Source organism: Chenopodium quinoa, unplaced genomic scaffold, assembly GCF_001683475.1.
Source record: "Chenopodium quinoa cultivar QQ74 unplaced genomic scaffold, ASM168347v1, whole genome shotgun sequence".
Classification (NCBI taxonomy): domain Eukaryota; kingdom Viridiplantae; phylum Streptophyta; class Magnoliopsida; order Caryophyllales; family Amaranthaceae; genus Chenopodium; species Chenopodium quinoa.
Window position 1 is genome coordinate 81,688 of NW_018743593.1, and position 15,974 is coordinate 97,661.

The 15,974-nt window shown below is 42.1% G+C and overlaps 1 protein-coding gene across 1 annotated transcript; it reads right to left on the reverse strand.

Moving 5' to 3' along the window:
- Positions 1-14,967: 14,967 nt before the first annotated feature.
- On the reverse strand, positions 14,968-15,483 carry LOC110682819. The gene has a single exon (XM_021859163.1). It carries the CDS (start codon positions 15,481-15,483, stop codon positions 14,968-14,970), a length of 516 nt encoding a protein of 171 aa, XP_021714855.1.
- Positions 15,484-15,974: the final 491 nt, after the last annotated feature.

Below are 15,974 nucleotides of genomic sequence, written 5' to 3' on the forward strand. Positions count from 1 at the left end.
AGGAAAGAAAATAGGAAGCATCGCAGAAATCATAATAAGCATATTTCATATTATAACCTTTTCCCTAAACATAATACTAGGAATCATTGTTTTCATTCAAAACATCAAGCATCCTAACATGATACTAGGAATCATAATAACAACCTAGACATGATTTTTATATCATAATATCAATAAAATCAATTGAAGTACTTAATTGGATGTCTCGTATCTCTTTCTAATAACAAAATACACAAGTTAGTAACTTCAACGAAAATATAAAATCAAACAATGAAATTAAATAATTGAAAGAGAGATTTGGGACCAAACCCTCAGAAATTAAACCTTTCACGTATAGGGCGAAGGCAACTTCGAACTATGCTAGGTATGTCTAGTGCTAATGTATGAGGAATTGTGTTTGTAAAAAGGCTAGGCTAGAAAGAGGGAGAGATAATCAAGAAATTCTTGATGAGAGTTGATGATTGAAAAAGGGGAGATATGACCTCTATTTATAGGAAAAAAGAGGGTCGAAGAATAAGAAGAGAATCCGAATTTGAATCGAAATAAAACTTGATGGACAGCAGTTTTTGCAGATTTTGTTTTTATCATATCTTTTGATCCAAAAGTCCAAATAAGGCATAAGATATGTAGTTGGATAGCTCTTGAAGTCTAATTTCAAAATCAATTAGAATTAGATTTAAAACCTTTGTAGATAAAAAGATATGGCCGAAATAGTAGGACGGTGTCAGGTTTGGATAGAGTTTCATATCTAATTCATATCTTTTTCGTTATAGCTCGGATTTAATTTTATAATATATCATTGGAAAGATAATTTCAATATATATCCAACCATATAAAATTTGGATAAAGATTATGAGGCACGAAAAAAAAATCTGACTGTCTTTGAACATCTTTAAATTCGAATAGAATTAGGATTTAAGAAAAGGAAAGTTTTAAAAAAGGAAAGTTTTTATTTAACTCAAATTTTTTAATCTTATCTTTTTAAAAAGGATAATTAAGATCTTTTACAAACTTATAGAATTAGTTTAGGAATAGGATTAGACCTTTGGACCCTCAACATGATGATTGGGTTGTAGGTAAAATCAGGTTTGGGCCTAGTTTAGTATTTTGGCCATAACTTCCTCATTATTGATCGAAATTGGGCTTATAATATATCGTTGGAAATTTCTTTTCAAGCCCCATCCTACTACACCATTATTGGACCCATAAAATGGACAAAACTAATCTGGAATGCACGTTTTTCAAAAATTGGGTAAGTAAAGAAATATTTTCAAAAACAGAAAGGAAAGATGTTTTAATAAAAACATCCTCATCACTAGACTTTTCACACTTTCGCTCTGTTCGATAATCAAATGACATGAAAGGTATTCATCACTGGGTTTGGTTTTGGAGAGACACAAATGGGTGTCTACACCCATACGGCCAGTGGCCAAACTAGTAATGTCACTCGAGACGAACTCTTGAAATTCATTACTAGTTTCAAGGGTGAAATTAAGGACCTGATCACCAAGAGTCGGGCTGGCCCAAGCAGGGGTCAGTCGGCAAGGAATACTCCTCTGGAGAAGGGGAAGTTAGTTTGAGATAGGCAGCCAACTCCTCATCCAAAGGAGAAGGCAGTCGGGACCGTTGATTGGTCCAAGATTTTTCTGCCTCTAAGGAATACCAACAATCCCCGCCGGACTGAACAGCCGGTGGGAAACAAAAAATTGACTCTTGACGCCCGGGAGATCATCACCTGCAAGAGGAATCAGCAGCTGTCTGAGTTAGCTTCTACATCAAGCTTTCCAGACAGCTTCAAGAATACATCTGCAAAGAATGTGCAATCCTTGCATGAGAGACATACAGGCGATAATACCGTCCATTCTGGCCCTTAAATGATTGGGAATACACCGTATGTACCACCTCTGGTCTACGACCAGTATTCTCCTCATTTTATGCGGTCGGCCGTATTCAGAGGTTAGGCGGCATACAACAACGTCCAGCCACTAGACTGGCAATTTCGTCTGCTCCGCTTGGGTGAAAACTTTCTGCGTTCACCCGGGAAATAAACGAGGCGGTACAACCGGCCAAGGTTAAAAATGTGTTGGTAAGTACCTATGACGGTACCTCCAACCCGGAAGATCACCTCATGGCTTGCACCAACCTCATGAATTTACAGGGGTTGGATGATGTCGCTTGGTGTCGATGCTTTCCGGCTACATTGAAGGGCATTGCCCAACAATGGTTTGGCAACTTGCCAATCGCTTCCATCGACAGTTTCAGGAAGCTTGCCTTCTTGTTTGCTTCCAACTTCTCAATGAACATCCCTGCGAAGAAAACAAGTCTTGACTTGAGCACCATTAAGCAGGGAGAGAGAGAAGGATTGCGCTCCTATGTCAGGCGGTTCAATCCTATTAGAATTCAGATTCAGGGACTGTCTAACGAGGTAGCTTTTACAGACTTCTTTAAGGGTCTGAGAGACGGGTCGACCTTTAAGTTCAACCTACTCAGAAAAGGGGCTTTTACTTTACAGGCGGCCTAAGGGAGGCGGTAAGCTATATTCAAGCAACCGACCTCTACTCGCTTGGTAGCCATTCAGACTCCAAGAAGTCTGACAGGCAAAAAGACACTTGGCCTGCTTAGCCAGCCAAAGAAAAGATGAGAGCAAAAAGAGAAAAGAAGTCTGGGCGGTGAGTGATTCTGACCAGCCATCCCAGAAGAAAAAGAAAGAATTTAAACCGTACGTTCCCAGGTACGTGTTTAACAAGGACTGCAACTCTATCCTCATGGAGATCAAGGACCGGCTGTCTCTAGAGAAGTTAAATCCAATGAAAAGTTCCATTCAATTAATGAACAAAAATAAATTCTGCCAATACCATAAAGAAGTTAGCCATGACACCAACGACTGCTTCAGCCTTCAGCGAGCGTTGGACCGTCAGGCTGACAAGGGGATGTTAAAATCCTACATTTCTTAGTCCAAAGGGACTAATAAGTAGAACCCGAGGCAATCATCTAATACACCCCAGGATGCTAGTAGTTCGGACAATGATAAGGAGCTGGTCTACACCATAGCAGGCGGGTTCTTATGCGGTGGCCCTACCATCCGGGGCACCAAGAGCCATCTTCGAAATATGGACAATGATGATGATGATGATGATTATGATTAGGCGGCAGGTAGCTCCTCCTTCCCAGACGTTCTGATCACTGAGAAGGACAGGGGCACGTCCGTCGTCCGCATGACGATCTGGTCGTCATCGAATGTAAGGTCGCCAACCAGCTGGTTGGTCGAATCCTTATTGACATCGACAGCTCATCGGACATCATCAGTCTCCGGTGCCTGCAAAAGTTGAAATAAAACCTCATCAGCATGCATGCGGTTACCCACCCCTTGGCTAGTTTTGGGGGTGGGATGGTTTACCTAGTCGGTAGGATTAACTTACCTATCCAGCTGGGTAAAAAAGGAAAAGGATGACACCTGGTCGTTAAATTCTTGGTCGTTGAGGAACTCACCGCCTATAACATTATCCTAGGCCAGCCAACCCTCAACAAAGCCAAGGCTGTAATAATACCTTCCCTCATGCTCATTAAGTATGAGAGGGATGATGGCTCAGTTGGTTTCTTAAATGGGGATCAAAAGACGGCCCGGGAGTGCTACCTCTCAGCCGTCAAGGATACTGTGGCCCCAGACGGCCAAGGAAAGGAACCAATAGACCTTGAAAATGTCAAGGATGCCGCTCTAGCCCCACCAACAACCAGGAAGAAAAGAAAGGCTCCTCAGCTGGTGGAGGTAAAGAAAGAGAAAAAATTGCCATCATTGACCGGGGAACGGTCAGATAAGCTCCGTCCCCAACCGAATGGAGAACATATTAATCTACCTCTGGACGACAGCCGTCCAGAGCGTAATCTTAAAGTTGGGACGGCTGCTTATGCTAAGCTAGGTGCAGACCTACATCTATTGCTGAAAGAATTCAAAGACATTTTTGTCTTTGAAGTGGAAGAGATGCCAGGCGTCAGCCTGGATATTGCTGTCCACAAACTCGCCGTGGTTCCAAAAAAGAAGCCCATCCGACAAAAGAAGAGAAATCACGGCAAGGAAAGAAGTCAGGCGGCAGCTGCCGTAGTAAAAAAGATGCTGGATGCTGCGTTCATTCGGCCATGCAATTTCCCCGACTGGGTGGCGAATGTTGTGCTTGTAAAGAAGCCAAATGGTACCTGAAGTATGTGTGTTGATTACACAGACCTCAACAAGGCATGTCCCAAGGACAATTATCCGCTTCCAAAGATTGACAGTCTAGTCAATTCTACAGCCGGGCATGCCGTAATGAGTTTTATGGATGCCTACTCCGGCTTCCATCAGATACCCCTGTGGAAAAAAGATCAGGAGAAGATGGCCTTCGTCACTAGTCAGAGGTTATTTTGTTACACTGTGATGTCGTTTGGCTTGAAAAATGCGTCGGCTACATTCTAACGGATGATTAATACGGTCTTCATTAATCAAATTGGGAGGAATGTAAAGGCGTACATTAATGACATGATAGTCAAATCCATGCAGCAAGCGGATCACCTTGCTGATCTCCAAGAAACCTTCACCACACTTAGGAGGCATAAGGTTATGTTAAATCCTAAGAAATGCGTCTTTGGTGTTGAGTCTGGGAAGTTTCTCGGATTCCTGATTGATCAAAGGGGGATAGAGGCTAACCCTGAGAAGATACAGGCGGTAATTGACATGAAGTCACCCCGCATTGTTAAGGAAGTACATAGCCCAACTGGTTGTCTGGCGGCACTAGGGAGGTTCCTCAGCCGGGCAGGTGACAAATGCCTTTAATTCTTCCAAGCAATCAGGAAGAAGACTAGATTTGAATGGGGGAATGATGCTGAGGCGACCTTTCAAAAGCTGAAAGAACACTTGCACTTTTTGCTAAGGCTTATTAGCCCTCTGCCCAAAGAGACGTTATACATGTACCTAGCCGTCTCATATCATACTCTCAGTGCTGTTCTCCTTGCAGAGAGAGACGGCATCCAGCTCCCGGTCTATTTCATTAGCTATGTGCTAAAAAATTCTGAGCTCCTGTACGCCATGGTTGAAAATTTTGTTCTTGCTCTATACATGGCATTTAAGAAATTGAAGCCGTACTTTCTGGCATATCCGGTTGTAATTTACACCGATCAGCCTCTCAAGCGGCCAATGTCTACCTTGGAGTCATCTGTCTGAATGTTGAAATGGGCTATTAAAATGCAAAGTCTTGAAATCACTTTTGAACCCAGAAAGGCAGAATGTTGAAATGGGCTATTAAAATGCAAAGTCTTGAAATCACATGACCGGTACCACCGGATAACATTGATCAGGTTTGGAAAGTGTATGTAGACGGGAGCTCGACGAAGAACGGCTGCGGTGCAGGAATTATATATGAGTCCCCTGAAGGGGACAGATTTGAATATGCACTGCGGTGTAAGTTCCAAGCCTCGAATAATGAGGCGGAATACGAAGCCCTGCTAGCCGGAATCCGCATGTGTAAGGCAGCAGGAGCAACAAAAATTGACGCCTACTCTGATTCACAGTTGGTCGTAAGTCAGTATGAGGGAAAATATGAGGCAACTCATCTGGCTATGATCAAGTTAATTCAGGAAGTCAAAGAAGAGGCCGGGGCACTTGAAGAATTCCGTCTGAGTCAAGTGCCCAGGTCAGGTAACAACCAGTCGGATGCATTGTCCAAATTGGCATCTTCTGTCTGCTGTGATACGCCTTGGTTAGTCTTTTGGGAAGTTTTGGAAAAAAGAACTATATATGAAGAGCCCATTGGATTCCTGGACCGAAGCTCTACCTGGATGGATGGCATCTAGGAATATTTAACAGACGACACGCTTCCTGATTCACCACAGGAGGCAGCCGTCATGAAGAAGCGAGCAGCAAACTTCGAGATGAGAAATGGAGAGCTCTTCAAGGCGGGTTTCCTTAAACCTCTATTGAAGTATGTTACCCCAGAAAAGGGTAAAGAAGTTCTCGAAGAATTGCATGCGGGGTACTGCGCCTCTCATATAGGCGTCAAGTCCCTAGCCGTCAGAGCCATGCGACATTACTTTTGGCCTACTCTTGAAGCAGACGCAAAAGAGTTGGTGAAGTGGTGTGATAAATGCCAGAGGTTTGGCAAGCTTATCCACCGCCCGGCTACTCATCTGACGGCAATCCACAACCTAGTCCCGTTTGCTAAGTGGGGCATGGATATCTTTGGTCCTTATACGCCTGCACCAGGCAAAAAGCGTTATATTTTGGTGGCTGTGGATTACTTCACCAAATGGGTAGAGGCTGAGCCGGTCAAGAACATCAAGACAAACTATGTCATCTCTTTCATTTGGAAGAACATTATCACCCAGTTTGGGGTACCTATGTCTATGATGTTTAATAATGGCCCTTAGTTTGAAACGCCTCACCTTAAGACTTGGTTGGGAGATCAAGGAATCTCACATTGTTTTGCATCAGTCGGCAGACCCCAAGCAAACGGCCAAGTTGAAGCCTTCAACAAGCTTATCTCAGACGGCATAAAAAAGAAAATTGAAAGAGCCGGTGGCTTATGGGCAGAAGAGCTGATTCATGTCCTATGGGCCATCCGGACGACTGCCAAAGGGGCAACCGGTGAAACACCATTTCTCATGGTGTACGGTGCTGAAGCCGTCTTATCCATTGAATATTACGAGCCGACTCTTAGAGTCATGCTTTATGATGAAGAGGCATATTGAGAGGCCATGCGGCTAGCATTGGACTCCCTCCCGGAACGCAGGGGCAATGCTGCCCTGTGTCATGAGATATACCGTCTGAGAATGACGCGAGCCTACAACAAGAAAGTATGCAAGCGCCCTTTGAAAGTTGGCGACTTTGTGTTACGAAAAAATGAAGGCAATCGGTAACGCCAATGAGTTTGGAAAGCTAACCCCCAATTGGGAAGGCCCCTACAGGATTTATGAAGAAGTCAGGGATGGCACCTACCGTCTAGAAACCCTAGACGGCAGACGCCTACCTAGAACTTGGAATGTAGATAACTTTAAAAAGTACTATTTTCTGAGAATTGTAAATTTTTGTAAATAAAGAGTCTATTAATGAGAAATCAGGCTTTGTTTTCAAATTTGTTTTATTATTATTATAATTACTTGTCCGCCTAGGTAATACTCAGACTGACTATTTGTTTAACCAACTAAGTTCGACACTTAGTGTAAATTCAAAGTTATAATAACACGCGGTCAATGGCCAGATTGAAAAAACTAAGCACAAAAACGCTTATTGGCTATACAACCGGTCTCAAAAAAGACCAAAGGCCAATGGCAGGATGGTTGCTTTGTTAATAAATCGTCTGTCCCAACATGGACAATGGCGTCCGGCAACACCCCTCCGGGTGCAATCGTCGCAGAGAGCAGACTCTTTGTCAGCCCTACGTACCTATGCAGACGGCAAAGATTGAACGACCAAATTGGTCAACTCATAGCCGTCTAACCAGAATAATCTACGAGAACAATTAAGTTTCCGAATACCAGATGCCCTAAGGAATCATTCGGTTACCGGCTGAAGTTTTTACTTAGATTATTTATTCCAAAGTTGCACTCTCTCTCCCATTTGGGGCTGACCGGCTGAGGGGGAAGCTGCTGCTCCGGCTGGTTCTGACCGGCTGGGAGGGCTTCTGACTGGTCATCAGCCATATGGGCCTGGCTGCCTTCATTATACTTGTCCTCTGCCGGCTCCTCCTCATTATCTGAGACTTAATATCCCAGCGTTGCAGCCCATTCCTTGAAGCGAGGCGGAGCTGCCTTTCCCAACACTTGGGCATCAGACACCGTAACTGGCGTAATCATACCTAAGCTTGTAGACTTCAAAATCCACATCCGGACAGAGGATCCCCTATGCTATCTTCAAGCGGGCAGCATTGTCCCGCTCATTCTCCTCGCTTAGTCGGGTATGCTCCTTGGCAATTTCATTTGCCTGCTGGTTCCGCAGATTGACGATCTCCACCCCTAACCGGGCAACGTCTGCCCGGAGCTTTGTATTCTCCTTGTCAGCGTCTTCTAATGCCTTGAGTTCAGCCTGAGCATCCTGTAGTTTTTTATCAAGGTCATTAGCCCAGCTGGTAGCTTCATCATTCGCAGTCGTCAAGCTCCGGATCATCTCCTCTTATTTCAACTAAACTGCTTTAATCCCTAAATCACACATATAATTAGCATATTCAGCAGAGTTCAGGTTTTTAAGGGCCCTTCATTTGGCGTCATTTACCTCTTCTTGCTTCCGCCTGATGGGGCCTCGGAGCCCATCCACCCTCAACATTACCAGAGAAAAGGGCAGACGGATTATGAAATACTTGGTAAAGAATGAAGAAAAAGTATCAGAATTATGTTGAAGATTCTTTTACCTCAGCCAGTTGGCCCATTATCCGGTCGAAGTCCACCACCTGAAGATCAAGTATGGAATTTTTCTCCAACCGGGTGAGGGTCCTCACCATCCGTTTGGCAAACCCAACAAGATCCGGCTTGTCGGATGTAAGATCTGGACCAAAAGAAGTAGAAGTACTTGGTGAGAAGGATGCAACATAGTTGGCATTTATTCGTTGTCAGATGCTAACTAAACCCATTGAGGGGTCTACCTTAGTCTTGACTCTCATGAATTCAAGTGGCCAAGGTATTTCATTCTTGTCCTTACCTTGGGTCTCCGGATGGGGCTTAGGAGTCTCCTCCTCCCCAGTTGTTGCCGCACCGACTGCAACATTAGGTGGCTGGCCACCCTTTGATGCCGTAGAGGCATCCGGCGCATTCTTCTGCGAGAGTTCTGAGCTTTCACTAAGAATTTTAATGGCAGAAGGAGATTTGCCTCCGGTCGTGGGACGATTTGGGTTGGCAGTAGAGGTTGACTAGGAGGGGTTTTTCCTGACGGTCTTTGCAGCCGGAATCTTTTCCATATCCTACCCTTGCCTTTTGAAAGGCTTGGAGATGGAATGTGGAACACGTTTAGCAGTATCCTGCAAACTAAGAGTTAAATGTTACCAGCCGGCAAAAACCTTCGCAAGAAATGTAAAGAAAAAACTTAAGTCAGGCGGTCTTACCCTGCCTTTCTTGGCCTCAACGGCTGCTCTCTTTGAGAGCGCGCTCTCCTTGCGCAGTAGCGCTGTTGAATTAGCCGGAGTTTTGGCTGGGTCAACCATTTTCAAGGCGTCGGCTGCAAGGAGAAAATAAAAGTTAGAAAAAATCCATAAGTTTGAAGTACAAACTAAAAACTGCAGAAATGCCGGATGCAAGTGGATCTAACCTTGGGAAACATGGGGCTTAACCCACAAGCGGACAGAAAGCATTCATCTTTGAAGTAGTCCAGGTGGGGGATCTAGTTTTTCGGAACAATGATGTGAGTCCCATCCCCAAAGGGCTTAGTAGTGGTTTCAAAGAAACCCGGCTCCATTATTTGTTCCCGGGCCCTAGTAGAGAGCACCGGGAGAGGGCATTTCCTGCCAAGAAGAACCGGTTATTGATTATACCGGCGCAGGGTCCGGTTGTGTCTCAGGGTTAGTGAGGAGATTAAGTAAAACTTGTCCTTTCACCAGGACCACTTGGACACCTTGTCCAAACTCATCAAATACTGAGGCAAGGTGGAAAGAGTGTACCATGCCCCGTGACCGCCTGGGGCCTTGCTCAAGTAATGCATATGAGAGAAGGAAGAGAAGCTGGGAGCTAAGTTCTAGAGCTCACATGAGGCTATATAGCTTAGAATATTCACCCATGAGTTGGGGGTGAGCTGCCAAACTCCCTGATCATACCCCTTCAGGATTTTCCTAATCACGGTATGGAGGGGGAACCGAAGGCCGTCTTCTATTACCGCCTCGTAGCAGACAAAATAGTTGTTTGCATTCATTATTTTATCGTCCTAGGCCATCACTGCGTCCCCAGGTGGAACGATAATATCCCACCCCCTTTCCAAAGGGGTGCTTTTCCTTGAAAGCACTAAAGCCACTCTTCAGCAGGGCTATGTCACCCGGAAGCATCCTAATTTTCTTAGGGTTTGGGTTGTCAGCAACTTTCGCCAGTTGCTGATAGTCAGCCACGAAATTATCTTGATCGGAGCCAGAAGCCTCGGCTCCCGATCTTTCAGCGGCCTCAGCACCGCCGGATCCTTCCCCGGATCCATTAGAGAAGGCGGCTTCTTCACCGTCTACCTCGGGTACGCTCGAGCTCCCGGAAGAAGAGGGAGCCTCCTCATCAGAATTGCTGCTCCCCTCCAACTCCTCATATTCCCCATCCGAAATAACTTCGTCGGCAGGCACATCCATAGTGCGCCGGCTCTTAGACTTTCTGGCCGTCTGTTTGACTCTGGCCATTGTGTCCTGCACATACACAGAGAGGGAGGAATTCAGAGATGAACACAGCAGTTCTGACAGTCCAGAAAAGGCACCCCTTGTTCTAGACTCAGTCGTTCCGGGAGACCGGCTGAGTGTCCTAGGCAGTGTCGAGTGTGTGGATTGAGAACTCATTTTATTTCTATGACTATGTATAAAGACGAAAAAAAGAATGCATACAAGTTGGAAAAGAAAAACTAAAAATGGTACAGGCGGTTACCTTATGTTTAACTCAAAAAACTGAAAACTGCTAAGACGGTGACCGGGTGTTGCAAGGTTAGCACACGGAAACCCGGAAAACTTTGATGCAGACGGAAGCAGAGAATCTCTCTCTAAAAATCTCTCTTTATCTCTCTAGAAAGTCAAATGAAAATGAAGTGAGGAGAGGGGGGTAAACTTCTATTTATAGAAGGTGAAAACGGGGGCAACCCCGTTTAAATTTCAAATTTTACTATCCGTTATTACTGTTCACCTTTGATAGGTGGACACGTGTCACAGGCATCACGTGACATGTGGAGCAATGAGAGGAGGCCACGTGTCAAGTTCAGGATGGCCCAAGTGGCCTAAATAGCCTCCTAACACGTGTCCCCTTTAGATAAGCTTTTGAAATGGCGGTCTTCAAGGTCCCAAATCCCAAGAGGTGACGTAATTCGGCGCAGCCCACTAAAACCTAGATCAAGTGACCTAGATAGGGGCACTTCTACCAATGACCCTTTAAATAGGGAGATATTTCCCCATTTTGGGGACACATTCAATCATTTATTACACCTATTTTCTCTCTCATCAGAGAAACACCTGACACCTAAATTTCCGTACTCTTTATTTTCTTTCAAGTTACTAACTTGATCTTCGGAGGCGAATCTCCACCACCCGGAGTCTGCGTTGTTTTTGGAGGAACAGCTCAGTTGGACCAATCCTTGTGACGTAACTCTCCCAAGGGACAAAAACATCCAAAATAGAAGTTTTAAATCATATGTATTTACCTGGACGGCCTTACTCTTGGGTCGAAATAACTTAAGGATAAATCGATGTAGCATGCAAAAAGCTGGAAAACCAATAGAACTAGATTTGCTAACACCGGACTCTCAATTTGTTCGATCAGTTATATGTTTCCAAAAAGTGCTCGAGTTAAAGAAATAGTAGCTTTTATTTCCCTTGAATTTCATAAACTCTTTTGGACCCATGACACCTTCATTCGGCCATCCAAAAGTCGTATTCACATCATCCCACGACATTATTTGTTCATTTCCAGCCAAAGAAAATACCACATCTCCCTTACTTGATTGAACAACAAGTGAGGCAAGAAATTCAATGAAAAGTGATGGACAAATATCATTATCAATATGAAGGACCTCACTCCACTAATGTGTTCTTGCAATGCTATCAAACAACCATTCAAACCTAAGCTTTTTAGCGTCTGAGAGAGAAAAGTAAAGAGTGTATCCCATGGTCCGATCTTTAAGCTTCTTTGCACATTGTTTTTGGAACTCGGTTAACCAAGAAAGTGGAGTTGATGGTGACGGAGGGAGAGGTTGGACTCTAGATGGTGTTTTAGGTGTGGAGTTTTCGAGATTGGCTTTGATTGTGTAGGTCGTTTTGTGGGTTTGGTGGGTGGCTTTTTTGTGATTTTTCGAGAGTATGCGTTGGGGTCATAGATTGTGTAATACCAGAATATTTTATGATTTTATATATATATTCTATAAAGAATAGTTTATTTTTATTTATTAAATAACTTTCCTAATCTCATATTTTTATCTAGAGTTCGGAAAGTTTTAAAACCCTATTTTAATTTAAATAGGACTCTTTTATCAACATCTATATATATTACTAAACCATAATTATTTTAATTGAGTTTTTATTGCTTTATGATTTATTTTCTACTTCTGCTGTTTGCATATCTTTTGTGATTGATTTCTTTACCAAGCAATATCTCTAAACCTATATTAAATTTATCTTGATTCATGATTCAACCATACTTTTACCCATCATCACACGATCATAAATACCTTGATCTTCATCATTCTATAACTCTTTCTAGTATAAACAAAGTCAACTCATCAAGAAACCCAACCCATTATTTTATTCTAACTCATAACCGCAACCTTCGTTTCAACGATTCATGCAAATTATAAGCACTTTGCATATTTCATATAAGTCATCATATTTCTTGGAATTCTTTATGGGAATATAAACAGTATTCTACAAGGAGCATCAGCCTCATGTATGTATGTAGATTATTGCAATTTTAAAGATGTGTGCTCGTGTGACCTCGAAATCGGCTTTCCGGAAGGTAATCATCACACAAAATTTTGGAGATGTTCCGCAAGTATTATATTTCGTATTGTTATGTGTGATATGATTTATTATTTATACTCTATATTATTTTTATGTGTAAATTTTATAATTGTAGTTCGTGTGATCAAGTTTGTATATGTATATGATTGATTATTGGTATTATATGATTTGATTGGATTTGAGTATCGTATTACTTTTATTGGTTATAATTGATTATTACTAGGGTTTTAATGTTGTTTCTATAGGGAGTATTGTTTTATCGAGGTTTATGGTTACTAATGCATAGTATTATTTTTCGGTTAAGATTTGATTATTTTTGGGAACTAGTTTTATTTCCCTAAGAGTTGAGATGTTTTTAAATTGAATTGAGTTGATCTTGTTATGTAATTTGGGAACATGTGCCAATATTGAGATATTATAAATTAATTTGTGAATGGTTATTTGATCGATGTATGAGATCAAAAGGTTGAGAATGATTATTTTGTTCTTGGTTTGAGGCTCGGCGTTATAGATCATAGTCCTTGGCATGTTGGTAAGAGGATGATAATCATGAGTTAAGAATGAGGTACAATCTTTATTATTCATTTTTCTATGTTCCTCAATATTGGGAATTGGCCCGTATATGGTCTGGTTCAAGGTGTTTTCTAGTTTTTGGGAGTATTCAAGTTTTTATACTTGTTGGTTTGTTATTCGAATTACTTATGCCCAGGGCTAGGTATAGAACAAAGAGCATGACACACTTATTGGTTATGAGTTAGTTGAGTAAAGGATTATTATTCGAGGTTGAGTTGATAAAGGTTGTTTTTCAGAGTACAATGTGTAATGTAGTTTCGATTTACATTGTTTAATTGATATAGTAATGTTAATTATTATATTATACTCTATATTCTGATATGTGGTGATTACTCAGCTTTTTGCTAACGTGTGTGTTGTTTTATTGTACTATTTGTGTTTGCGGCCATGTCTTTTTCTTATGGTGGCCCTGCGACGATCTATTTTGGAATTTGTCCTTAATGGTGAGCAGTCAAATTGTTTAAGCAGGTTGATCAAGTGATCGTAGCTAAAGGAGCTCAAGTGTCTCGATTAGTTTGTTATAACAAGTTTGTAAAGTTGTATAAATAGCTCACTTAGATTATTGGGTTGTAATTATTGGGATTTGTAAGCCTTAACACTTGACAGGTTGTTGAGTGTAGCGGTAATACCTCCGATTTAGGTGTATGCTTCCGCACTTTTATTTAAAGGTTGTCTATTTTTCCTTTATTTATTGTTTATTATTAGCTAGTAAATCAGGGTGGTTACAGAGTGGCTTGGGTGTCGAAGAGGTTCGTGTTCTTGTCCTCATGGTGAGAGTGATGAGAAGTTTAATCAACAAATTATCACAAACCAATGAACAAGAATAATCCAAAGCCAAATATGTGTCACCCAAAATAATTCAAAATCAATCCACATAAAGAATGTACACAAAATAAACACTACCACACCAACTTGTGAAAATAGATGATAAAAAGGTAAAAACTCAAGAATAAGTACAATTGTAGAATAGTAAGAGATGAAAAATTTGAAATTTATACCTCTACAATGATAATTGTGGATCAAAAATATGTTAAACCTCTTATAATAGTCCAATGATACTTCCAAAATTCCCAATTTGATGTCACAACCTTGCAATTTCAAAATTCCTAATTCAATTTTAAAAGTTAGGGTTTGTGAAATTCAAAAGGAAGAGAAGGATTATTGTGATAGATGGTGAGAGGAGGGGGGAAGGTGTGGTGGGTGGTGGTTGCCGGTGGGGTAGGGTGACGATGGTGGGTGTGGTTGTGGTGGAGGTGGCGAGGGGAGAGGAGAGAGAGGGGGAGGGTGAAGGTGAAATTGTCGTTCTATTATTTCTCTCTCTTTTTTTTCTTTTTTTCGGTTTTGTTTTTTGTTTTTTCTTTCTACTGGCCTGCTTCGCCAAAACCCGCGGCCACGAGCTGGCAGTGGCTGTGCAGGGGGTTAGGAGGGCGTGGGACAAGGGCGCAAGGTGGGGCTTCGGGTTTATGCTGCTGTATTTTTTTTAAAATAGAAAAACCTTCACTAAAAGAAAAACAAAAAAAATGTTAATAATGTTAGTGAAGAAAAGCAAAATAAATTAAAACTATAAGAAAACTAAAAATAAATTAAAGAAAAATTAAAAATCGTGTTGCCTCCCGATAAGCGCTCATTTAAAGTCATGAGCTCGATTCCTTACCTCAATATCAAGCATTAATTGATGGATCGGAGAGATAAATCGTCTTCAATTTGCCGATAAAAGCACCCTTAGTATATAGCTTCAAACGTTGTCCATTTACCTTGAATTTCATGCCGTTTTTTCTAGCAACCTCAATGGCTCCATGTGCTTTGACATTGGTGACTGTGAAAGGCCCGGACCATCTACACTAAAGCTTTCCAGAAAAGAGCCGAAGTCTTGAGTTATAAAGAAACACTTTGTCGCCAACCTTGAACTCTTGTTTTTTATCATCTTATCATGAAACTTCTTCGTTTTCTCTTTGTAGAGCCTATGGTTCTTGTAAGCATCAAGCCGAATCTCATCTAGCTCAATTAATTGAAGAAGTCTCCCTTCACCGGCCTTCTCTAGATCTAAATTAATCTCTTTGACGGCCCATTGTGAAAGATATTCCATTTTAACCGGTAAATGACAAGCTTTGCCATACACCAACCGATACAGAGTTGTCCCTAACGGAGTCTTGTAAGTTATTCGCAATGCCCACAATGTATCATCCAACTTCAATGACCAATCTTTGCGGGAGTTGTTGACTACCTTTTCAAGGATTCTCTTGATTTTTCGGTTAGACACCTCAACTTGGCCGCTCATTTGAGGATGATAGGCCAAGCCAACCTTGTGAGTAACTCCATGTTTCTTGAGAAGAGCTTTAAAAGTTCGTTGGAGGAAATGAGAACCACTTTAACTAATAACAACTCTGGGGACTCCGAAGCGCGGAAAGATGATCTTTTTAAATAGCTTCATAACGACCTTTGAATCATTAGTAGGCGACGCAATAGATTCGACCCACTTGGTGACATATTTGACGGCAACCAAAATGTACCAATTCCCACATGAAGAGGGAAATGGTCCCATAAAACCAATGCCCCAGACATCAAAAGGCTTGACCTCAAGGATCCCATTTTGCGGCATCTGGTGCCTCTTTGATATATTTCATGTTCTTTGACACTCATCACATGCATTGCAAAAGGCACGAGCATCCTTGAATAATGAGGGCTAATAGAAACCACATTGAAGCACTCGGTAGGTAGTTGCAGCATAACCAAGATCGCTAGAAGGTAGATTATGGCAATGATGAAGGA